This window comes from Telmatherina bonti, assembly GCF_933228915.1.
Source record: "Telmatherina bonti genome assembly, chromosome: 15".
In the NCBI taxonomy this organism is placed as follows: Eukaryota; Metazoa; Chordata; class Actinopteri; order Atheriniformes; family Telmatherinidae; genus Telmatherina; species Telmatherina bonti.
This window is the reverse complement of record NC_136613.1, coordinates 11045853-11071533: the sequence shown is the minus strand read 5'-3', so window position 1 is coordinate 11071533 and position 25681 is coordinate 11045853. Positions and strand designations below refer to the sequence as shown.

At 37.0% G+C, this 25681-nt stretch overlaps 2 protein-coding genes across 13 annotated transcripts in view; both read left to right on the top strand.

Moving 5' to 3' along the window:
- The first annotated feature begins 997 nt into the window (after nucleotides 1-997).
- Nucleotides 998-13001, top strand: arl5a (ADP-ribosylation factor-like 5A). Its single transcript, XM_079254497.1, has 6 exons — nucleotides 998-1330; nucleotides 9348-9408; nucleotides 9572-9719; nucleotides 10883-10966; nucleotides 12117-12268; nucleotides 12430-13001. The coding sequence occupies exons 1-6, from the start codon at nucleotides 1285-1287 to the stop codon at nucleotides 12476-12478; spliced, it is 540 nt and encodes a 179-aa protein (XP_079110623.1). The 5' UTR covers nucleotides 998-1284; the 3' UTR covers nucleotides 12479-13001.
- Nucleotides 13002-17900: 4899 nt separating this feature from the next.
- The window catches only part of neb (nebulin), a 60825-nt gene continuing 53044 nt past the window's right edge, over nucleotides 17901-25681 (top strand). For 6 of the 12 annotated variants that reach the window (XM_079254007.1, XM_079254005.1, XM_079254006.1 and 3 more), the window contains exons 1-10: nucleotides 17910-17968; nucleotides 18676-18774; nucleotides 19149-19238; nucleotides 22257-22298; nucleotides 23040-23147; nucleotides 23263-23370; nucleotides 23638-23742; nucleotides 23851-23955; nucleotides 24078-24182; nucleotides 24938-25042. In XM_079254007.1, the coding sequence (XP_079110133.1) occupies nucleotides 19170-19238; nucleotides 22257-22298; nucleotides 23040-23147; nucleotides 23263-23370; nucleotides 23638-23742; nucleotides 23851-23955; nucleotides 24078-24182; nucleotides 24938-25042 (747 nt within the window). In that variant the 5' untranslated portion in view covers nucleotides 17910-17968; nucleotides 18676-18774; nucleotides 19149-19169. Of the gene's footprint in view, nucleotides 17969-18675; nucleotides 18775-19148; nucleotides 19239-22256; nucleotides 22299-23039; nucleotides 23148-23262; nucleotides 23371-23637; nucleotides 23743-23850; nucleotides 23956-24077; nucleotides 24183-24937; nucleotides 25043-25681 lie in introns of all 12 variants that reach the window. The other 6 variants (XM_079254001.1, XM_079254000.1, XM_079253999.1 and 3 more) reach the window with 4 other exon arrangements.

The window sequence follows — 25681 nt, the reverse complement described above, 5'->3', positions numbered from 1 at the left end:
AATGCTTTTCAAATGCCAAGTCATATATAAAAGACAGCAGGGGAATTTATAGGATGACTTATATTGAGGGCTTCCATGTGTAAATATTTTCAAAGTAATTAAAAGAAAGAAACCTTAATTTAGATAAAAATTTCACTCAGTTAAACAAATAACATTCCATTTATATATTAGGGAGTCTTGCGTACACCTCTAACAAAAACCTCTAACTATTATTAAAGTTTTATAAAAGGAATAAAACATCTTAGTGTAGCACCTGATCATGCCCCTTTCCCATTATTTCATCTATAGGCACTCATTTAATTCTAATTCAGTTTAATAAAGGACTCCAGATTAATTGGAAACTGTTCAAAATCATTTGGCTGTACTGGGATGCCTTTGTCATGTTGTCTTTTTTATTACTTGTCACTTTCACATAAATGTAGACCATTTTTCTGTATTTTTTCAATCATATGTATGCTGCCATTTAGTAAAGCATTAATAAAATATTACCTCTTCGTGAAATGTTATTGTATCTTGTAATTTGATATACAATTGTTTTCATTTAATCTGCCTGAGAGGTCTCAGCGTAAAGAGACTCTGGAGGAGATATGTTTGTTATTTTTTGGCCATATACAGTAGCTTTTGTTGTTTCAAAACAGTGGACTATTAGCACCAATCTGAAGATCTGAATACTGCCTGAGAGAATGATGCATTAATTAGGAGTTTACGTGCACTGTCATTTACAGCTGTATTGAAATAAATTACTCTGATGCTGATGTGTAAACACATTTGACTTTTTTTGTCTGCTTTTCCAAACATTTTTAGTCATTCATCTATATATTATATTATATTATATTATATTATATTATATTATATTATATTATATTATATTATATTATATTATATTATATTATATTATATTATATTATATATATTAAACAATCAACACGGCAGTTTTTTTTCTTTCATTCGGACACATACACAGTTCTGATGCGCATGCGCAGAGTTGACAGCACAGCGCAGTTCACAACAGCCAGCTGGTGTGAAACACTTGGTTAACATTTCTGATTTTTTTGATAGGAACATATTAAGCGACATTTACATTCACAATCTCTGTGACAGTTGTAGTTCGGGTTAACTGAAACAGGTATGGCGGTTTTACGCTTTGACAGTGCTTTGTCGGCGTAGCTAGCCAGCTAGCTAGTTAGGTGAAGTTGATAGCAGTGAATATCATCAAGGCTAGCTGGCTAAGCTAAGTTACAGCCGATTCTTACAAGCTGGCATCGAACAACCTCACCGTCAGCCATGGGGATACTGTTTACCAAGCTTTGGAGGCTTTTTAATCACCAAGGTAAGAATGGTGCCATGACATTTTTCATGATAATTCCGAAGCTCAGTGGGTTCGTTAGGTGGAGAGGGCCCACTGGTCTGCTCCCTTTATTATTAGCCTAGTATTGTGTTTTGTTTTTTTATTTTTTTATTTTTATTTTTTTCTTTTATTTCAATTTTTTTTTTTTTTTTAAATTCATTTGGCTTCTGAAGTATTTAGTAATTGGTCTAAAGTCAGTGAGTATGTGTGTGATTACACTTCCACATTTGTGGAACAGTCTGCCGGAGGACCTGAGGATGATGGATACTGTTGAGGTTTTTAAAAGTCTGCTGAAGACCCATCTTTTTAATCAAGCTTTTAATTAGTTATATTTCTAGACTTTTCTTTTATGATTATCTTTTTTTGTGTGTGTGTGTGTGTGCCAATGTGGATCCCTAAGATTGGTTTGATGAGAGTGTTTTATCTATGTGAGAGTGTGTGTGAAAAGTAAGTATATTTGTAAGACTTTGGGTAAATTCTATATTTTTATATGTGAATGCAGGTTTTTAACCTTGTTTTAATCTTGCTTTTTATTTTGTAAAGCACTTTGTGCTACTTTTGTATGAAAATTGCTATATAAATTAACTTTGATTGATTGATTGACTACATTTAGCATTGATTCATAATGTTAATGTGCCACCACTTCTCTGCTGATGGACACAGTTTTCATTGAACACAGGAAACTGCTTGTGGATTAAATTAGTTTTAGATTATTAATGATCTCAGGTTTTGGAACACAGGTAAGAGAATCCACCTCTACCCATGGCTGATGAACCCTGGTAACACGAATCCTGACGTCCAGCCGGGTAGCTGGTATTATGACTGGAGATGGCTGCACTACCTGAGCACAATGCAGTCTAATTCAACTGAAAAGCTCACACCAGTAAGGATCACTGAGTGACTTCATGATGAATCATACTGACTTTGCACCGTCGGTATAATCTCATCAATTTATCAGTGCAATGTCAAGAATAAGGATTACCAAAGATCCATTGATTTGGGCTCTTGACACAACAGTCAGATGACTTAGGGTATTCATGGTGTGGTTGCCACCTAAACAAAACTGTTCACAACTTTTCACAGTGCTGAGATAAAATACTCAAGGATAGAACTTTCCTTCTAGTACTGTATTTTATGCATGCTAACATGTGCTATCAAATCAGAAAGAATTGATCATATCTAAACTTTGCTCTGTTTTGCTTCCACATACCCTGTTAATGAGTCTGTTAAAGCTTTTATTGTTGGATCTCTAGCCCCAGCTGCATTTCCAGGTTCCAAGATGTGTTTTGGCCATCTCCAGTTGAATGAGTCAACACCTCCAGACAAGTTAACTTAAGAAAAAAAAAAAAAGGACGTGATCGAGCTTTTGCTTGTCCCGATGATGGTGGTAGAAAATGTAGGGGCACAATCTTTAAATATAAGCTTATTTATTTTACACTTACATTTGTCATGTTTAGTAGTGACTAAATAATAGTGACAGTGTTTTTCTTTCTGTTCACTAATCAGTTAATCAATCTTTTTGTTCCTCCTGAGCTCGGAGGAAATGTGATGCATATTTTGTATTATTTTTAGAGGTTGTGAAATAAACTACTTATTTGACAAAACAGCTGAAAGGAATAGAAATTGGGCACATACTAGGGGTGATGAAGAAATTTAACAAACCACAGTTTAGCCCGCATTTAAAGATGTTGACAGTTGCTTCAGACTGCCTGCATGCACAAAGGGAAGTCACACCTGCTTGGCCTTTATTTTGTTCACAAGATGGTTTTTTTTTCTACCACTTCCCCCAGATGCACTTTCATAGACAATGTTGTGAGGTGTGTCAAGTCAGTCTGTGTTGTTAACCAAAGCTAGCTTTAATATCTTTGTATTTAGAATTTTTTTAAATTCTATTTTCAAAGGTGCACGTGGTAGATTTGTGACGGTAAGGCTTTTACTTTGACCTTTAGCAAATATGTTTGCAGCCGCTTTTGCTTTCTCTTTTAAGGTTAGGGTTTCTTCTATCAGCTACAACCTAAACTTTATGTTGTTCATGAGTTTGGCTGCTCTATCAGTTGAGCTGGAACAAAACGGTTTACAAAATGACTTCAGTGAAAAAAAAAAAAAGTAAGAATTCATAAGGTGGCACATCTCAACTTGTCCTGTGGGAGGTGCTTCAGGAGTATTGGACCCTTTGTCACGGATCACTCAGTTCTCCTACAATTGAAATGAGAGCTTGGTTTACATTGTTAGTATTCAATTCAATTCAATTCAATTCAACTTTATTTATATAGCGTCAAATCACGGCAATGCCATCTCAAGACGCTTTACAGACAGAGGGGAAAACATAATGAAGGCCAATTCATAATAGCCTATATAAGGAAACCAACAGATTGAGTTGAATCCAACTCAATCTCCCATCCTGAGCAAGCACACTGGCAACAGTGGGAAGGAAAAAACTCCCTTTTAACAGGAAGGAAACCTCCGGCAGAACCCGGCTCAGGACAGGCAGCCATCTGTCTCTGCTGTGTGGGGGGGAAGAGGACAGAAAGACAACAGACAACAGGAACTGCTACTCCCGGCCAGGGAGACCTGCTGAGACAGGAGACATACATGTTAATGATGCAACACTCAGTGTATCAGGAAATGTCCCTCAGCAGTCTAAGCCTATAGCAGCATAACTAAGGGATGCTAACCATCCCTAGCTATAGGACTTATCAAAAAGATAAGTCTTCAGCCTAGTCTTAAAGGTGGGAAGGGTGTCTGCTTCCCTAACACTAACTGGGAGCTTATTCCATAAGAGAGGGGCCTGATAACCAAAGGCTCTGCCTCCTGCTCGGCTCTTTGAGACTCTAGGAACCACAAGTAAGCCTGCAGTCTGCGAACGAAGTACTCTGCTTGGTATATAAGGAACAATGAGGTCTTTGATATATAGTGGTGCCTGGTTGTGGAGGGCTTTATATGTAAGGAGAAGGATTTTAAATTCTATTCTAGATTCAACAGGCAGCCAATGAAGAGAGGCTAAAACTGGAGAAATATGATCTCTCATGCTGCTTCTGGTCAGGACTCTGGCTGCAGAATTCTGGATCAGCTGAAGGCTTTTCAGGGCATATTTAGGACAGCCCAGTAATAGAGAGTTACAGTAATCTAGTCTCAAAGTAACAAAAGCGTGAACCAGTTTTTCTGCATCACTCCGAGACAGAATGTCCCTAATTTTGGCTATATTACGTAAATGAAAGAAGGCTGTTTTAGTAACCTGCTTAATATGTGGGCCAAAGGACAGGTCAGGGTCAAATATTACTCCAAGGTTTCTCACTGTAGCACTGGAAGCTAAAGTAATGCCATCCAGGTTCATTACAAAACCGGAAAATTTAGCTCTGAGTTTTTCAGATCCAACGAGAATTACTTCAGTCTTATCTGAGTTTAAGAGGAGAAAATTTCTAGACATCCAAGTCTTTATGTCTATGAGACAATTTTGTAGCCTATTGGGCTGATTTGTTTCATCTGGTTTAAAGGATAAGTATAGTTGAGTATCATCTGCATAACAATGAAAGTTTTTTCCATGCTTTCTAATAATTTTGCCTAAAGGGAGCATATATAGCGTGAAGAGTATTGGTCCAAGTACAGAACCTTGAGGAACTCCATGACTTACTGTAGTTTGGGAGGAGGACTTGTCATTTACATGAACGAACTGAAGTCTATCAGCTAAATATGATTTAAACCAGCTTAACGCTGTACCTGTAATTCCAATCACCTGTTCTAGTCTTTGTAACAGAATGTTATGATCGACTGTATCAAATGCAGCACTAAGATCAAGCAAGATAAGTACGGACACAAGTCCTTTGTCTGAGGCCATAAGAAGGTCATTAGTAACTTTCACCAATGCCGTCTCAGTGCTATGATGAGCTCTAAATCCTGACTGAAACTCCTCGCATAAATTATTTCTGCTCAGGTGGGCATGTAGCTGAGCGGAAACTATTTTCTCCAGAATTTTGGACATAAACGGGAGGTTAGATATAGGTCTATAATTTGCTATCACCTCTGGATCCAGAGATTGCTTTTTAAGTAAAGGCTTGATTACAGCATGGACTGGCGAGCTGTCCAGGGTGTACCCTGCCTGTCGCCCAAAGCCGGCTGGGATAGGCTCCAGCTTCCCCGCGACCCTGAATTGGAATAAGCGGTTCGGAAAATGAATGAATGAATGAATGAATGAATTGATTACAGCAGTTTTAAATGATTGTGGTACATATCCTGTCACTAAAGACATATTGATAAGACTTAGTAGTGATGTATTAATTAAAGGGAAAATGTCCTTAAAGAGGCTCGTTGGGAGAGGGTCTAAGATACAGGTGGATGGTTTAGATGAAGCTATTATTTTAGTTAATTCAGAGGGTTGGACAGGACAGAAACTATTTAGACACAAGTCAGATCCTGGTTCTAAGGATGCTTCGGAGACCACAACAGGCTCAACATTATAGGTAGAAGGAAGAGTATTGTGAATTTGATCTCTAATAGTGTCAATTTTATTCCTGAAAAAATACATGAAATCATCACAGCTAAGTGAGAAAGGAATACATGGCTCCACAGCGCTCCGGCTCCTAGTAAGCCTGGCTACAGTGCTGAAAAGAAACCAAGGGTTGTTTTTGTTTTCCTCTATCAATGATGAATAATAAGCTGTTCTTGCCGTACGTAAGGCTTTTTTGTATACGCTTAAACTTTCTTTCCAGGTTAAGTGAGACTCCTCTAGTCCTGATGAACGCCATCTGTTTTCCAAACGCCTTGATGCCTGTTTTAGAGCTCGAAGCAGGGAATTAAACCAGGGAGCCTTCATAATCTTACCTAATTTCTTCTTCTTTAGGGGAGCAACATTATCCAAGGTTGTACGCATTGAAGCTGTTATAGTATCAGCATGTTGATCAATCTGAGCAGGAGTAAGGCTTAAAGGGGGGCTCTCAGTCATGCTAACACATGGTAGATGTGAAAAAATTGATTCAATTGATTGTTTAAATTTTGTAATATTATTGTCTGATAAACATCTACTATAGTAGAATTTATTTTTGGTCAGTGAGTAATCAAATAAAGTGAATTCAAAGGTTAACAAGAAGTGATCGGACAAGACAGGGTTTTGAGGAAATACTTTCCTCATTCCTAATGCATGCTGGGAAATGTATAATAATTATTTATCTTTGATTAATTGTTGCTAATTTGTTTATCCTCAATTCAATTTTTTTTATTTTATTACAGCATTTTTCTTCATTTTTTCCCTGATCATTTCCTGTTTTATGTGTTTTTTTTTGTGAATTAATTCAAACATGAGTCAGATTATATTTTTTTTCTTTTAAAGCTGCTCTGTCTGTGTCGTTTAGAAGAACAATTTACATAACACATTAAAAAAAAAAAAAAAAAAAAAAAAAAGGAGAGCTCCATTATCATAACTGTAACCAACTCTGTTTATTGTTTATTTATTTAATACAGGAACAATGCATATTAAAAAACATTTCTATAAATATGCCAGAGTTAGCCAGAAGGCTATTTTTCATCTGCACTCAGTTTCATTTCTAACCATGCTGAGATGCTTTCGCTATGAGTTGAGATCTCTTAAAATGCATGAACAGGCTGATACATGGGGAGAGGATGAGTCCTGCTGCACAGAGTGGTCTGGCAAAAAGCTCTTGGAGGAATCCTCCTTGAGCAGTAGATTTGCACAATACGTCGTTTGAACATCAGCATTGCAATGTATTTGTGTATAAAAGGCAAACAAACTTGATGTTCTCATCAATTTCAATTTCATAGGTTTGTTTATTGGCAATGGGAATAAACAACCTTTGTGGTAAAACACAAGTCACATTTGCACATTATAGACGAAAACATGTACTCAGGACCTAGCATAATAAAATGAAGCAATGAAAGATAACAAGAATAACTCAAATACAGACAAAAAAAAATACTTTCACAAACAGGTAAGATCATTTCAGGTTAATGGTCACCAAGATGGCAGGTATCTGTATCTGCTCAAGGTATCTGTTAAAAGTTCCTGTGTTTTTTGTATCACCATAATAAATTACAAGGTTAGAAAAAATTCCAATGTCATATCTTTCTAATATTTTGCAGCCCTACTGAGCAGGGATGCAAAATAAGTCTGATCACGTAGGAGGTTCTGCAGCAATTTGTGTTGCATATAAAAACTGGCAACTCTCTACAGTCCAGTATTAATTTTTGAGGCCACATATTTCTTTTTAGTGGATTTTTTTCTGTTGCTTAATTATTGTGTTTTGGCATACAGAACTTGTGCCTCTTTCAAGAGCCATGAACTCTGTTTACTCAATAAACAAACAAAAAACCTCATTGTATATTAGCGATTAAATCTGAGTAAATAATGAAAGATGAGAAGCCTCCCACTTGTCTCTTTTGTATTGCATAGAGGAAAACTCATCATTTTTTACTTTATCTCAGACAGATGAGCCATACCTGTTCATTGCTACACAGGTATGATAAATGTGTGATTTTTTTCATTTTGATTTCTTAGAAGCAAATACAGAGAAATGGCAGGCTTCTTGGGGGAGACTTTACAAGGGGGAGACAAACCAATACCAAAAACAAAACCAATATCGTAGGGCCTTACTGATAATAGCCACAGGTTGTGATCCTGACTGCTGTTTAGAAGGTTGTGACAAGCATACATGACATGTAGCTCACCTGCCTGAGGTCACTTTGTAACCATCCCAGTAGCCTGGCTGTAAAAGAGGATTGACATTCATTAAGAAGCATTTTTCCTCCTGCTTTTTTCAGCCTCTCTGCGCCTTCCTGATTCAGTCATCTATGTTAAAAACATTATTTTGCAGTGCTCTTGTAGCCTCATTAAAGAGTTTTTAGGATCAGGCATTTGTAAACCCACAGTACTGCTCTGTTTTTTTTTTTTTTGTTTTTTTTTTATTAATTTGAGATGTAAGAGGACTTTGCACTGAGGCGCCCCCTAACGAAATCTGATTTGGCATTGGTCTTGCATCCCTTCTGCTCTTCTGAGCTCCCTCTAGCCAGTAAAAGTCGGCCTGTGATTGACTCTTGTTTAGTCTCTTGGGACGCAGCAAGGCAGTGACGGCTTAAAGAATGTACTGATTGTCAGTGTGTTATCAAAACAAGGCAGAAACACAATGTTTTAAAGTTGGAAAGTCATTTAGTCCTGATTAAAAGCAACTACAGTGTGGTTGTAAATTGACATGTAATGTAACAAACTCTACCATTTGCCCTGGAAGATCATATAAATCTGTACTGTCTATGTCTTTGTGTCTTACATATCTGATGCTTGGTTTTTTGGTTTTAATTTCATGTCAGCATCACACTTACAATCATATGTAGGACGGAGGAATACAGGTTTTATCTATTTCTTTCATGCTCTACTTTTTTTTTATGATTCATCGCGGCATAAACCAACCATTCTTTCTTCCAAATTTTTCTAATCCTTTTACAGGATCTGAAATGTAGTAACATAATTAGATTCAACTTTTGAATAGAGCTTATAATGCTGTTGATGCGTATAGCTTGGTATTATATTGAAAAAGATTTATAGACGCACAGTCAACACCCATCCCTCCTGCTGTGCCTTCTTTTACAATAGTAAGATGTTCTATTATTAGCACATGTGACATGAAACAGGCAATAAATCCTTGTTGTCACATCTTGTTTGTGTTCTTAATAGGTAAAGCCTTTTTGCGTTAGACACTGTGTTATCTTCTGTACTGCTGCAAGTTACGGCTCAAATGTATAATCTTGAGAAAACCACGCACTAACAGTACACTGTCTGCAGCCCTGCAACGTTCCAGCTATGGTATGTGTGAGGCTTCGCAGTTTGCCACCAAAGAGCAGGGCCTAACACCAAAAGGTGTTGTTTGAGTTACTCATTTGAATTATGCATTTCCTGCATTTTGCAAGATTACATGAAAGCAATACAACAGTCACCAACACCTGAGCCACGTATTGATGTGACTGTCGGTGTATAATCTCTGTCTTTTGTGTTTTTCAGAGCACAAAGTAATTATTGTTGGCCTGGACAATGCAGGAAAGACTACAATTCTTTACCAGTTGTAAGTAACCAAATGTATTATTTTCAGCTACCTTCTTTAAATGTACTTTTTTTAAAATCAGTATAAAGGTTAAGGTATATATAAGGCTGTTTTTGACTATTTTTTTTGTACCCGGCTTGTCCTAAAGGCTTCTTTTTTTTCTTTTTTCTTTTATACTTTTCAGTTCAATGAATGAGGTAGTACACACTTCCCCTACAATTGGGAGCAACGTGGAGGAGATCGTCGTCAATAACACTCATTTCTTGATGTGGGACATTGGGGGTCAGGAATCCCTTAGGTCATCGTGGAATACATATTACACAAACACAGAGGTGATTATTGTTCTGTCTTTGACTAGTTATACTTGGTCTCTCCAAAAATAAAGGACTATGGTGAGTCCTTTGGCATTATCAGCAGATATGCGCTTTTCTCAGATGTTCAATATTGGTATTTTCGCAGGTTGGCCATTATATTACGACCACTGATCTTGTAGTAGTGCAATGCGGTTCTTGTAAAACCTGCATCATTGCATTTACATGGATGTTACTTTGACACTTGCCACCTACTGAAACCGTTCTGCAGACTGGTGATAACCACAACCTCAGATTTTTTTGTTTTACAATAGATAAGTTAGAAAGAAGTAGTTATTGCTTTTCTCTAGCAGAAGGCGAAATGTCACTTTTTCGACTGTTTAGTAACATGACGTTCTGGAAAACACTTAAACAGAAGACAGAGAATGGTGGACAACCTTAAAAAATGTGCAGAGATAAATCCTCCAACATCACATTTTAAGTCAAACGTGTGGACACATTTTGGAAAAGCTATTTGTAAACTCTGTAATGCACATGTTGCGTATTGCGGTAACAGGACTAATGTTACTGCTCACCTACCAAAATGCAATCCTGAGGTAAATGCAGAACAAAAAGCCAAACGTACAGCAGCAGCAAGCCAACAGACACTCAATCCAGCACTTTTACACGCAGTTCAAGCTTTGGAAACAAGAGTATAAGTTCAACCAGCTGGTCAGATATATTGCTGCTGAATAAATCTTAAATAAAAAAATAACTGTGTGTCAGTTTTTAAGAAGTCTGGCTCATTATATAGTCTGTAAACTTGGGTCATCATGCAAATTTTTCACATGGTCTTGTGTTTATTAAGCAAAGTAAAAACTGAGGAATCGCTATTTAAATCGAATCGGCACCCCAAAAAAATCGTTAAATAATCTAATTGTGAGAAAAGCATATCGTCCCAGCCCTAGTAAAGAGCTGCAGAAGTTAAATTGTCAGACAGTTTTGGCAGCATTAAATCAGACATACTGAAAATATAGCCTGTATGCTAATATACGATCATGCCGTTGCGGCTGATTGTCTGTTTAACTGTAAGAAGTTTATTATCACGGTGTCTGATTTTAGTGTGTCATGACTGTTGCCTGGTAAAGTGAAGATGCAGTGTTCTTCTATTAATTATCTCATTTTTCTCCTCACTCTATGACTAGTTTGTAATTGTGGTGGTGGACAGCACAGACAGAGAAAGAATCTCTGTGACCAAAGAAGAACTCTACAAGATGCTAGCACATGAAGTGAGTAAAACGGAGCATCATGTTCATGGTTGCACCATTCAAACATTAGCTGATTACATATCGCCATATAAGTATACTGTAGTTCATGTCGGCAACTGGTGGGTACTTTTCCATTTAATAGGCAGTCATTGTTTATTTGCAGGACCACCCACAAATCCTGCTGGCTGATTACAGTCATAACAGTGGTCAGCCAGCTAAGTACAGGAGGTTTTTAAGTATCTGCTGCAATTTCAAAATTATACTGTGCAATATCTTTAAAGAATGTATACTGTCTGAAAAGCAGTGCTCTCATAAGCTGTGTTTCAGGAATAATGAGTCAGCACATTCAGTGTCACTCTGGGAACCTTTTCTGAAAGGATCTGAAAGATGGGATTTTTACAGATGTGTCAGAAATGCTGCCTGAAGTGATGAAAGCTTAATCTGAAGAGCAGGGAACTTAGTGATTTTTGTGAGCTGTAGGGAAAGACTGCCATGTTTCATTTTCATTGTTTCTTTAAATGAATGCTTCATCCAAAAGTTCTGAAGTAAAGCTATTATAACAGATCAGTAAATGTAATATCAGTATCTTTTTTTTTTTTTTTTTGAAAGTTTTTTAGTGTGATGGTTACCAACCCATCACAGTGTGATGGGTTGGTAATTTTATACTTCAGTCTGGTAAATACAATTTTTATAATGATTAAATAAATAAATTCAGGTTATATTGTTTTTTTTTTTCTCTTATTCAAATTATATTTTAAATCTCTTGATTTCAAGTTATAGATGCTTACTGTCCCTGTTAGTTTGCATCTTCTTTGGCATTGTTTTCAAATGCAGTTTAATCTGTTTTCATTATTTTTTAACTAGCTCAAAGATCTTTAAGTCTCAAAAGTCAGAACATGCATTCTGATTTTAACTTGTTTATTGTAACTTTTTCAAACTTTTATTCAAGATATACAACCACATTGGCAATCTAAAGGACATAAAAAGAACACAAAAGTAAAAATGTACTAATAAAAACCTACAACTTGTGGACTTGAGATGTCCTCGTCAGTAAATCCACTAGAAATATAAACAAAAAGGAGAAATAATAACTGCTTTCATGTAGTTCTTAATATGTTTTTGACTAATAAACAGTACATTTACACACTTCCTCTTATTATTTCCCTTTCAGGACTTAAAAAAGGCAGGGCTGTTGATTTTTGCCAACAAACAGGATGTAAAAGGCTGCATGTCTGTAGCCGAGATCTCCCAGAGCCTCCAACTTACCTCTGTCAAAGACCACCAGTGGCATATTCAGGCCTGTTGCGCCCTCACGGGAGAGGGGTGAGAACTGCATTTCCTAGTCTAGCTTTTTTCCCATTCTGTTTTTTTCCAACCATAAGAGGAGAGTTTATGTCTTAATACTTGTCTGCCTGTCTTTCTGTCCCTCTCTCATCCAACCCCCCTCTCCTCCACGCCACTTCCAATGTCTTCTCTGCCTCCAGGTTGTGCCAGGGTCTTGAGTGGATGATGTCACGGCTGCGTGTGAGATGATGACCTCGATGACTTTGTTTAGGACTGCGCCTTGTTTTGTTTTTTTCCCCCCTGCCTCCTAACATAAGGATGGAGGTGAGGTCAGGCGATGGATGGCCTTCTCCTCTTCATCCTTTCCTGTACAGCTGGAAGGGGCAGACCACTGGCAGGATGTTATATTCTTCTGTGATAATTTATTTTAAAGAGACATTTGAACTCTGAACAAAAAAACCTAAAAGATGATCTTTCCACAGACTGGACAGCAAAGAGACTTAAATTATTTAAAGTGAAATTTCTGCACAGTTGTCTTCACAGCAAAACACAGAGGTAAACAAAGTGTTTCGCCTGGAACTGTACATGGACGTATACTTCAGCTGTGTGTGAGTGTAGCCCACCGTGGCCTTGCAGTATTGCCGGACTGGCTGTGGTGGTTTTTATTGGCCCCTTCCCACCCTATGTGTACAGTCCAGTATTCTCTTACAACTTGGTGCCTGCAGCAGAATGTTAAATGATGATGGTCAGCGGTGACTGAGACATGCTTGAAGGAGGGTAAAATCAAGATATGCCCTCTTCCCTTTCAGTCCCAATGAGTAATCACTGAAATAAAATGTTTTTATCTGTTTCAGGTGAATTGCATCATGTCATGAATGAGTATTTCTTTCCTCTGCCTCCCTTAATTGTTTTCTAGATTCTTCTCTACTTTTCTAGCCACAGTCTCAATCTATATTGAGTTTTGGGTATGTCACGGCACTTGTTCTTTTTTTAGTCCTTTAGGAGGCAGAATGTGTCACCTGAGCTCACGGTGCACAGAAGTAGAGCGGAGTGAGGCGTAGCATAAGATTCAGCAGATGGATTCAGGAAGAGAAGAGGAGACCAGATGTAAATGTGAGGAATACACAGTGAGTGATTAAGAGGTGGAAATAAAGCAGAAAATTAAGGACTTACAAGAAAAAAGTTAACAGATGTGTCTTAAAGTACAAGCATACTTAAGCATACTGCTTATCTGAAACAGTGATCTGTAAGTATGCAGCGATGCCACATTTTTTTTTAGTGTACAAGTACTTATATTTGAGTGCTTGCTATTGAATACCAAATATTCACATTACAGGTCACTGTAAAGGAGCGTGAACCAGTGTGTTAGATGAACGAGTCATCCTGAGGGTCATCCAGTGGCTATCCTATAATTTTAGGATTTTAAAGTGATTAAAATCTTCATAAATAAGGAGGGTAAAGTGGATTTTGGTGCATTATGTTCACAGCCGTAAAAAAAACAAAAAAAACAACAAGCAGCTTTTCTCGCTCCCTTAGGCTGAGTACGAGTACATGCATGTTATGTGGGGCTGATACTGGTGTATCCCTAGTGATTATCAAAAATTTCCCCCTTATTATTCTGGATTATATTATATGATTATATAAAATAATATTATGTAACAACATTTGAATTAATTAATGAACGTTTTTTTAATGATCTCGTATTTGCTGAAATTGAATATTAGAGAAAAGTGATGAGACTGAATTTCAGTAGGTTTATAGGTTTTCACTCTTTGCCATCATGTCCTTAAATGGTCTCTATGATGCTATTTCTAGTTTTCTGAACTTTCTACAGGGTTATAGTGTTGAGTACTCATCAGACACGAGTGGTGCCGTTTTTTTTTTTTATCACCTAAATGCATGTTTGAGTTTTCCAACAGACTTTACGTTTGGTTTTCAAAGTGAGGGAAACGACTGGTTTTAGAGCGTTTTTTTCTACTTCTAAATTTAAGTGGGGGGAGGAACTTGGTGAGTTGATCATCACAGTAAAGACCAAGGGGTTTTTCACATCGGACAGAGATAAAGGTCCGATTGAGCACATTCAGTGATGGGTGATTATAAAAGAAAATGCTAAAGAAATGCTGGATATCTGATGGTGCAATATTAATTTTATTATTGAGAAAGTTGACTAAATAAGACAACAAGCGATGGCTGGGCTGGCCACCAAAACTCAGACCTGACAGAATGGAATAAAAGAAGGTCAGTGTTCATCCTGAAGAGCAGCTGAGACCAGAGTTTCTGTTCCATGTGACCAATTTTAACTCAGTTCTCAGTGCCGAAGTGTCTGATGTTGAAATATTTGGCTGTAGAAGAGATGGTCGTCATCCCTTCACCAAAGCACAGTGATGGTAGCATCATGCTGTTTCTCATCACTAGGACTGAGGAAGTTGGTCTAAATGAAAGAAAAAAACCAAAGTTGCAAAGCGTTTATGTGTGTGAGCTGTGGCTGTTCTTATTTCTAATTATTAACTATTAAAAATCAGGTTTTTGTTTTTTTTTGGCAAGAATGAAAAAAAAAAAAAAGAAAAAAATCAGTTTTTTTTTTTTCCAGGGTGTAAGTCAACAAAAATCATAAAAATGCTTGAAGATGTCAAGATGGTGATGAATTTTGTAAGGTACTGCTTACAATAGAAACATGAGAATGTATGTAAAAGTAGAAACTATTCAGTTTATTTATCACAATCCTGAAATAATTGCAAAAACTTTCTTTTTTTTTAGTTTTTAATGTATTCCTAAGCTAAAATAACAAACACAAGACACATCCAAATACGTGGATGAAAAAGAGCAGAAGGAAGAGATCTGAAGCAAGTTGTGCAGTTTTATTTAACATTATTTAACCCCAACACATAAAGGAACAAACAAATCAGGACAACTTCTCAGTACTGACAAACCCAAGTCATGACTTGTTTCACAAAGACTTGAAAAGGTCAGTGGCAGCTGTGCATCTTTATGTGGTTAACAGCAGCTTATCCTGTTCTAAAGTCGCTCTGTGGTTGACTAATTCATTTAATTTTAGGCTTCTTACCTCAGTGGAAGTAATTTGGTTTTTTTTTGTTTTTTTTTACATGTGGATGGACTAGGACTGGCATTTGGCTGTGCTTATGTTTTGGTTGCCTTTGCTGCAGCTGTTGTGTTCTGGTCTCACTGGTCATCACTCATTTTTTCCAGTGACTAAACATAATGCAGTTTGTATATCTTTCCTCTCACTTTCATTATTTTGGTTGCAAGAATCATTGAATCAACAATTGTGATCAACTACAGCATGTGAATTTGAAGCAATATTTTAAAAACCTTAATTTTCTTTTAATAACATATATTTTCATGTCAGAACATTCCTTTTCATTTTTAAAAGTGAAACTTTTATCAAGACAGATATTAACTTGATGACTTGATCTACATAGTTGACTATAAAGAGGAAAAGAATATCAGAAGCAATGAGCATATTACAGTGTAGTTAAGTAGAGAAGAAAAATACATAAATGATTGTTTTTAACCAACTTAAATGTTAATACATGAATTATTTTATAGGTTTGCAGGCCAGGTCATAACTTTGAGGATGCTTTAATATGACCAGGCTGCAGTCATATGGTTCATGACGGATCTGAGCGTCATTACAACTTTCAAGAGAGGAGAGAGGCATTCAGCTGCTGCTGTCCATCTTTTTTTCCCCAGGTTGCACCCTCTCTGCTTCTGGCACAAAAAGTGAGAGTGTAGGCATACCAAAGAAATGGAAGCACATCATTTAGAGGAAAAACATGCATCTTATATTCACACTCTTAGGCATGTTCATAGAAAATGACATATATTGACTTCCCAAAGCTTTACAAAATGCATTTATAAAAAATAGTCCTGAATATATCTATTAAATACAATGCTTTATATGCACTTGTGTCATGTAAAACACATACGGCTGCTCAACCAGAAAACGTAAAAAAAATTAAACTCAACAGTCTCAGTCTTTTGTTCTTTAAGGTGTTGAATTATTCTGATGAATTATGTAGCACACATAAAATACATCCATAGCTCATACCAAGCTGTGTCTTTACTTCTCCATTCAAACTACTTAATGCCCCCAAACATTTCTCCATCCATTCCATTTTCTGCTTTTAAGAGGCTGGAGAGCCAGAGGGCAAGAGGCTCGGTACACCATGGACAAATCACAGTCCATCATGGTGTTAACACACACACACACACACTGAGACATCCCTGTACGCTCACAGTCATACATGCTGCAACGTCTGATTCATTAGACCGCATAAAATGCATGTGTTAGAACTGAAAAAGCGCATGTAAAGAGATATGTGATGTAGGAATGTTCTTGCTGAGCCAGCAAACAGAAGTTTTTAAATTAATGTTAAGATGTTTGCTGTGATATTAAATATTTTACCCCTTTCATGCATAGTGGTCCTGTAGTGGACATCTATTTACAAGTTTTTTTTTTCTTATATATTCATGAATGAGGATAGTATTAATTTTTTTTTTAAAAATAAACCACTTTAGTGGATGTTAGTGAGTCATTGAATATGTTTCCATTCTCACTGGAGAATAAATGAAAATATGAAATAATTTAACGTAATGTAATTATGCAAATTTGCCTTTGTGATAAATTGGAAAAGAAAATAATGCAGCTATATTTTTATAAAAGATTTACCTAAAATTATTATTATATATTATCTTATTAATATTTTATTGAACACATTACAATAAATTATGATAAATTTGGAATATCACTGATAAAAGTATCACTGTATATGTCTGTAGAGGTAAAATACTGTATTTAAAAATGTTGCATTGTTTTTTATTAAATCATGCATAAAAGGGTTAAGCTAAATATTGGTGAAATGGCTCAACTTGTGCAGTTTAAGAATACATTTTAATTGTAAAATATTTTTCAAAAACTTGATTTGATGAAGTACTCTACAGATAGAATAAGTAAATATTCCTTACAAATAAAGAGGGGAAACTTTAACATTCAAGAAAATTGATTAATCTTCATATGTGTAAATTAGACCATCTCCAAGAGATACATTTCTAATAGCCCTATCTGAAACTCAGAGGGTGTTCAAGATAAATCAAAACATTTTTTAAGCACAGTCCCTTCAGATACTTGGAAAATATCAGTTGATTTGTATTTATATGTGTGGGGACGTACATATCCTTTTAGTTATGTTTCACAGGTTCCTTAGTTTGTTGACCTGATTCTAGACAGGAGGTAGCCGGCTCAGGGTCAGCTGACGGACAACCTCAACAGAGCCAGCTCACCCATTCTGGCCCTGAAGCCAGTCAACTCCTAACAGACTCATACTGGTACCTTTAGTTGCTGACAGGAGTATTTCCACATGTTTCATGAGGAAAAAGAGCCCAAAAAAGTTCCTCATGTCAGCATCATCTCCACAAAGACATTCACACTGGGTGGTATTGTTGTCATTTTGTGTTCCTAAGACCTCACCACTCACACTCCACTGCCCTCCTCATAACTGTACCGCGGATGTGTTAGCCTCAACAGGTGCTCCCTTCTGAAATGATCACTTAGGTATATTTAGATGTTGAAACCTGAGAGCACTGGTGTCTGATTGGCTGTGTCAGCCACATGATAACCTGGCTAGAAAGTGCAGCTGTGTGCTGTCGCCCAGCGTTTCTCTGGAGGGAGGCTAGGGAGGCTTTGGCGGCTTGGGAGACCCTTAAACTTAAAGATAACTGGTAAGCAAAGGAAAGGATAGAACCGCAAAATAGCCCTGTTTTCCACACCCTGCATGGCTTTCCATCTGCTCGGACATCCTTAGTCTCCATCCTCTGCTGCCATCCGGATCTGGGAGGAGCTGACTGAGGAATAAGGAGTTTGGACGCTTTGTTGCATATTAAAGGAATAACCGAAGAATCCAGAACTTCAAGACTGAAGTCGAATCAGACCAGCTTTGGATGTACCTGAAATATCAGCACCAGTTTTGGCATTTTGACTTCTTTCCAAAACCTCAACATCTGTTGCTATGTCAACTTTTCTTCATATTTTAGAGATGAAATTTTATTTTAATTAGAAAAACAAAGGAATCAAGTGCTAAAAAAAGGTAGTTAGTATGCCATCCTATATTTAACCTGCAGCCTCAGAAGGCATTGCACCTCCATTTGCTAAACAGAGTCAACCAATCAGGTTGTGGCATTAGCTTACATGTCAAATAGCTGGAACACTGTTGGGCAGCTGTCGCCAAGCTTCAACCAGGAGGCACAGTTTGCTAAGCTGTATTGTGGCATGTAAAGAGAGGGGGGGGGGGTGTCTCACAATCAATGTCAGGGGCCAGCTATAATGCACTCAGCTTGTTAATCTAATTTTTCTATCATTGTTATTACATGTTGTAGTTATTGACGGTAACATTTGTGTGGCATTTCACACATTGTATGATTTTGTTCAGGGTTGGGGCAAACCACAGGCTCGAGGTCAGATTGAGACCCTAGTGGATGGCAAGTGAAGCTTCCCTACAGTCAGGAAATACTGCAGGAATCTTTTGCTGGTATGGCAAGCATATTGGTCAAACATCAAATAGCTGGTGACACATTTTTCTAGTATTTTAAGGTGTTTTTTTTAAAAATATGTATATATAAATATAAATATATATATTTATTTTTTAAAATAAGGTAATTAGGCCCAATGGGATAGTTGGAAGCATCCTTAAATAACTGTGGTGGGGTTGTTCTTTGATGTCTTGCCTAAGCCTCAGTATGTGCTGTTTGAAAACTGTGTTTTGATGTTAGTGATTAAAAAAGAACATTCTGAGCTCTGTATGCTTCCCCCATTAGATATGCTCCTCGGTGTATCAAGCTGAATAATGCTTATTTGGTGTTAGAATGAAGGATGCCTGAAAATGTAAATCTCTGTTTTGTGTAGAGCTTTTAAAGCTGTGCCAAAATGGAAGAAACTGCAGATGACTATGATGAATTTGAGGAGGAGGAGGAGGAGGAGGAGCCCGTGGTTGAGGTAAGCAGATGTCTTCTCACCTGTCACGACGTGATTTAGAAAAGATTAAAGATTTGAAGTCATTTACTGGATCTGCATGTTTAGGCCCGATGAATAGTTAAGTTAGTGATGAGACCTGGTCCAGCTAGCACCTCATGGAATTGACCCCATGTCTGCTGATATATCGATTTTTAAACTATCTAATCAGTTTTAAGTCCCTTTTTGCTCTTCATTTACTATAAATAAAATATTTTACAGTGTTTGTTCAGATATTTTCCCTTTGTTTTATTGCAGTCATGCAACATGAGAAAAGGCAATCTAGTGATGCAGTCATTACACAACTGACATGCTTTTTTTTACATGCACAACTATCTGCATATGACCTAAGAATATATATTAAGTTTATTAATGAACACACAAGGCAAAGTTACCCAAATCAATCATGTAAGGAGACGGCATCCTTCCTATAGTTTAGTTAGTGCTAAACTTGCATTACATGCATCCTGGTACTCTGCCATGGTCCGAAAGTTCCCATTTTGTCTGTCGCTTCAAATAACCCGTTGAAGTTCTTCATCAGTGACTCTACAATCCTATTTTCTCCAGATTACTTGATTGACCGTCATTTCTTGCGATGTTTCAGGATATCTATGTCTTATTGAAAGTCCATTTTATGTGTGAAATGTTTTGTCTGAAGATCTCCGTGGCAGTGTCTGATGGAAGAGTGAAAGCAGAAGGCTGACATTTAATCCCATATTTCCTGGTGAAATAGGGTTAAAGTTTGCCTTGTATTTGTTCATACTGATGATATCTTATAGGGGAGCTTGAATGATTGTTCCTCATAATTTTATATTATCATACAAAGCTTCGTCTTTTTTTTTTTTTTAAATCATTAAACTCCCATATAACACATCAACAGTTTAAAGTAGATTTGCCATCTTTACTGCAAAGATGCAAATCATTTGGGAGGTGGGACTGATGGATAGATAGCAAATCAATACACTCTGATTTCACTAGTGCTTTCATCTATACTGTGGAGAAAAGTTGCATTGTTTCTCAAAAAGATGTAAGACGGCTTGTTATCTATTCTACAGAATGGGGAAAAACATAGTGCTGTTTAGTTGACACATACATTACATGTTTTACAAAGTCCTAGCTTAGCTTTGTGTTATTTTTTATGAAGAATGTGCTTATTTTTACCTGTAAACATTGGTAATTCTGATTTTCTGCTTTTAACTAATGAGTTACTTAACTTCTTTGTAAGTAATAGGAGGAGTGTAAAGTTCTGTCTGGCATTCAGACAAATTTAGAAATTGACTTCTGCAGCACATAGAGAGATGGAGGGGAGGGAGAAGTAAAGCGGGAGCGAGAGATGAGGTGAAAATGAGACGAGCCACTGTGCTGTAAATCACACTCCAGTACTCTTGACATGTTAACGTTACAGAGCTGGAAATGAGCTTAAAGGAGGCAGATTCACTGATCAACATGGCATTGTACAGGAGGGTTTGTTGTACACTGCATTGTAGGGATGTGTAGCTAATACTGACTCAGTGCCCATCTACACCTATGGTTCTCTCCTGTCTGATAGATTTGGATATTAAAGCCTCTTACGAATGTTGTTTAAAGTGATTGAGATGTTCTTTCTCTCAGCTCTGGCTAGCATTCTCTTAGAAATTATGCAGACTTAAAGGATTTCTCCAAGTTTCTGGAGTCTCCTAGATAATAATATTCACCTCTGCATGACTCCAGGTGTATCATTGTTCTACTTCCCTAGAAGAAGGAAGTTTATTGGAGTTATTCTGTGTATAAGAAATGCCATGAAGCATGACATTTGTAGGAATGCTGTTTTGTAACCAAAAAAAACCCCACAAGTTTTGTCCATTTAGTTAAAAAATAAGGGATTAATAGTAAACAGAATATGTTGCTTTTGTTTGCTATACTCTTTCCAACTAGCTTTTTTCTCAGTGATGTGGCACTATCTTTTCTTACCTGCTTATAATGATTTTAAAAGGTCATTTGGGAATGCCTACACTTTCAGGTTTTACGTGACCAGATTTAAAGCAAGTCTAGACACTTTGAGGCCAAAATAGTTAGGAACTGGATGAGCTTAATGATGAGATTTGAAATATAATAAGATTTGGAAGACCTTTATTAAGAATTTATATATCCACTAGCCTACTTAAAACAATTAATTACTGATGTTTCAATGATGGACACTTTTCATAATTGCACATTAAAATTGTCTACCTAATTAAATTACACTGAAAATAAGCTCAGCTGATGCTGCAAGGCTTTATAACCTCTGTAGCCTTAAAAAAAAGTTTGAAATTAACATGGCACTATACTAGCACAAGAACCAATCTGCACTTTGATGGGTTAAAAGGAAAAAAAATCCAAGACAAAATCAAACCAGAACTAACTGAATCTTAAAGTTTTACTTTAAAAAGTAGGAAATATATTTCTCTTTTTAGGTGAACCAGTCTTTTAAAGCGGCGAAAGCTGCTTGTCAACAGAATATCAGCAATATCATGAATCTGTCTAAACAGTCTGTTTGCTGCTGTAGCAACTGATAACAGGAGCGATAATACATAATATGACTAATAAAAATAGAATTATTGTCATCTGGTGTTTATAAATGTAGTCTGAGGATCAAAGAGTCCAAGCAGCCTGGTTCACATAGCTCTGAGGATATTAATATAACTTTATCCTTTGTAAAATACAAGCTTAATTTGACTGCTTTCACAATGACATCATAGTCCATTCATGTTTGCGGATTTGGCCTTTCTTTACTGACAAAAATGAGGAAACTCATCTAGTTTCATGAACTTGATGACCTGTTTGGTAATGTTCTATAGAACAGCTGCTAATCAGGTGCATTTATAGTGATAAGCAACTTTTTATCGAGGAAGAGCGAGTGGCAGTAACACCAGAGCTGAAGAAAAATCACCCTCAATCTAAAAATACTGTGCTGTTTCTCCCATAACTCTTTTTGGAAGTTCATAAAACCCAGAGTGTGTCCTATATTTGTAATATGTTGAGCAGATGAGGACGACTCACACTGAGCACCAGACTCAGTTCCTTCAGGTAAAGCACCTCCTCCCAGGGTACAACAATTCAAGCAGGGCAGGATACCCTTGTGTCTGCATGGCTGAAAGGATGACTGACTCTCTCAGCACTTTGTGTCTTTAGCTTTCTCAGGATTGCATGTCTTCTGTTGGGCCATTAAAGCTTAAGTTAAACTTATCAGTTTAAACTCAGCATGAAGACCTGCAACTGGACAAAATACCCCACTTACAGACCATTAATGCCTTTTCTTTATCTTGGCCCTCTGTTGCTTTAGCTACCATTCAACAAATAGAGATAATACCCTGTAATCTATGTGTATTTGTGTCACTGAGCTTTCTATTGCATGCAGCCTAAATTAACTCATGGATTTTGTAGGTCTCACAGTGTACTAAAGTCTTTTGGATTTGGATTCATCTGTCCTTTAGTTACTCTTCATCTAGCATGGTTTTAGTCCATTCTTCTGACCCGCTGACTTACAAGGAGATTAAATTAGTGCTGAATAAACATTAACTAGCATCATATCAGTTATTGAAGGTGAGTAATACTGCAAACCCGCCATGCTTATCAAGAGGACTTGCTTCATTTTAAACATGGCATATCCTTATTTAGTCAGAAATATGCCTCATGCAATATAATATGCTTTCATTCACCTTTGTGGATGCAGCTTTTGGTTTCCTTCCATTGTGGTTCCTGTAGTGAGTTCTCCTTTTTTCAGCTTATTAATTTTTTTATTGACGGTCTAAACCCATTCATTTCCAGTCCGGCTTGCCCACCAGGAGAGTTAGGAAGAAGGTGAAGGTTGATACTTCCAAGTTCATGACTCCATACCTGGCCCACAGCCAGAAGATGCTGGAGCAGTTCAGCCATGTAAGAAATCAATTTCAGGTTTATTTGATTTGTAAACTAATAAAGCCTAATAAAGTCTTCCTTTCACCTTCTGTTCTCTCTGTGTAAGTTTGACTAACGCTGTTGTCTGTGACAGAATAAGTACCGCCAGGCTTATGACTTGTCCAGAGGAACGCCTCCTGCCATCACAACCGAAACCCCGGAAATTATCCGCATCAGGAAGGCCCAGGAGCAACTTAGTGAGGTAATGCCGAGGACTGTGGTGCTGGTCCTCACACAGTTTAAGGATAAGAGTTGCAGGAGTACTGGATTGGAAAATGACTGCTTTCCATCCATTTTTATGAAATGACCTAAAGAAAATGAAATTACTTATGAGTCTGTCAGCATGAATGTGAAGAACAGACTGTAAATATAAACAAAATTATGATGGGAAACTCAAACTCCCTTTCTCAAATGAACTTTGATCGTACTGTAATTAAGAGTAACATTGACTTAAATGTATTACCATCAGGTTAAATACCGCATGGAGGGAAACAAGGTCCGAACAACAAGCTTATTTGATGGTGAAGCAAGAGAGATTGCCCACGTCAAGCGTGTGTCAGAGCTGATCAGCAAGGTAAATTATTTACACTTACTATATATTGATATGGAAACATTGTGAAATAAATCACCAAATCATTCAATCTGCCTGTTTACCATCAATGTTGTTGTTAATCTCTCGCAGGTCCTGTACAGACAGAAGTGGGATGAGACGAAGGACAGGTACCTGCTTCCTCCTGATGCTCCTGAGCTGGTTCTGGCTGTAAAGAATGCTGCTAACTACAGCAAAGTAAGTCCGATGCATTTAAATTTGATGCCCAAAAATAGAAAACCCCTGATAATTTCATATAAATAGCATCTTTTTGAGACACTTGTTATGAAGGAAGTAAGCTGTGCATCTGTCCTTGACAGAAACTTTACACAGAGGCCTGGGATGAAGACAAGACCATGTACTACCCTTACAGCGACAGCCCTGAGCTGCGCAGGGTAGCCAAGGCTCAGGAGGTCCTCAGTGATGTAAGCTGAAGGAATTACAAATACTCATTTATCAGCTAAAAAAAAATATATATATATATCGAGTAGCATCAATCAGATTTTGAATGTAAGTGAGACTTTTGGACAATGTGGCATTACCGTATGTATTACCATTCATTTTAACAATATGTCCAAGCAAATGCTGCACTGAGGAGTTGTTGCGTGTCATATTTTACCGTTTCAGTTCAGTCTATTTAAATTTATCGATGTCAGTGATACACAGGATTCACTTTATGTGACAATAATTATGAGGTAAATACAGATTTATTTGTGGCTAGTTTTTCTTTTCTTTTTTTTAAAGCTGTAAAAAGAAAAATCTCCACAGTATTACATGAATATAAAAATGATTTGACTGATTTATAACTTTACATATAATATAGGACAAGTAACATGTAATGGTAAATCCTTCCAGTGAATTATCTGCTTCATAACATAGTTGTGTCTGGAGTGGGATGCACTTTTATACATTACTGACTTGAAAGACATTTAACACCTTTTTTTTCCAGAATCCATTTGTTTCTATTGAGCCAGATCGATCATCAATAGTTATTCCATTTAACTTTAAAGACCAATAAAATGAACCTTTTCCTTTCCCTCTTCTTGAGCTCATTTTTATTTATGTGATTTATCTACTTCATTAAAAAGTAGATAAATCACAGTCAGACTGCGTATTTAATGATGCTAAAGAGTTAACTTCCTCAATGAATTTAATCACTTCCTGTGTTTTCCGCCTACAGATCATCTATAAGAAGGGTCATGATGAGCGCAAAGCCAAGTACACATCCTTGCCTGATCCTCCTGAAGTGGAGCTGGCTAAGAAAGTGGCCCATCAGCGCAGTGATGTAAGTCAAATTTACTGACAAGCACACTGTTCAAGTGGAACACAAACACAACTTGCTGTAGGTAAAGACGCTGATGTTTCCAACCCTCTTTTTTTTAATCCTGCTACCAGGATGCTTTAGCTAAACAGTTAAACTTAGGAATAAATATTTACTGAAGGCAGTAGAAAATCAGAAACAGTGCATCGAGTGTTGTCCTGCACTCTCTCTTTACTCATTTATAAGAGCATAATAAAATACTTCCTGCAAAGCGTTCATTAGTTATGACAGAATAATTTTCCCTACAAGCGTCTTAGTTCGTACATGCTCCTTTAGGCCATCTAAACACGCAGCCAGGTTTTTGTAAAAGCGAAAAAAAACGCGTCCACACCACCTCGTCCTTTAAAAAAAAATATGTCCACGGCTAAATGCATAAGCAGATTATTAGGTACATTTAACAACATCCGTGCCATTTCTGAGTGTAAACACCGGTCGCAGATTTTTTAGTCACAGGCAGTGATGTTTCGGAACGCAGTTACATATGTCTGCATGCATTTTCACTTTGGTTGAAGGTTTTTGACAGAATCATTTTTAATGTCGTAAATCTGCACTGTACAGTAAATCTGTACATCTATACATGGTCAATAAATTGAACAGAAAACA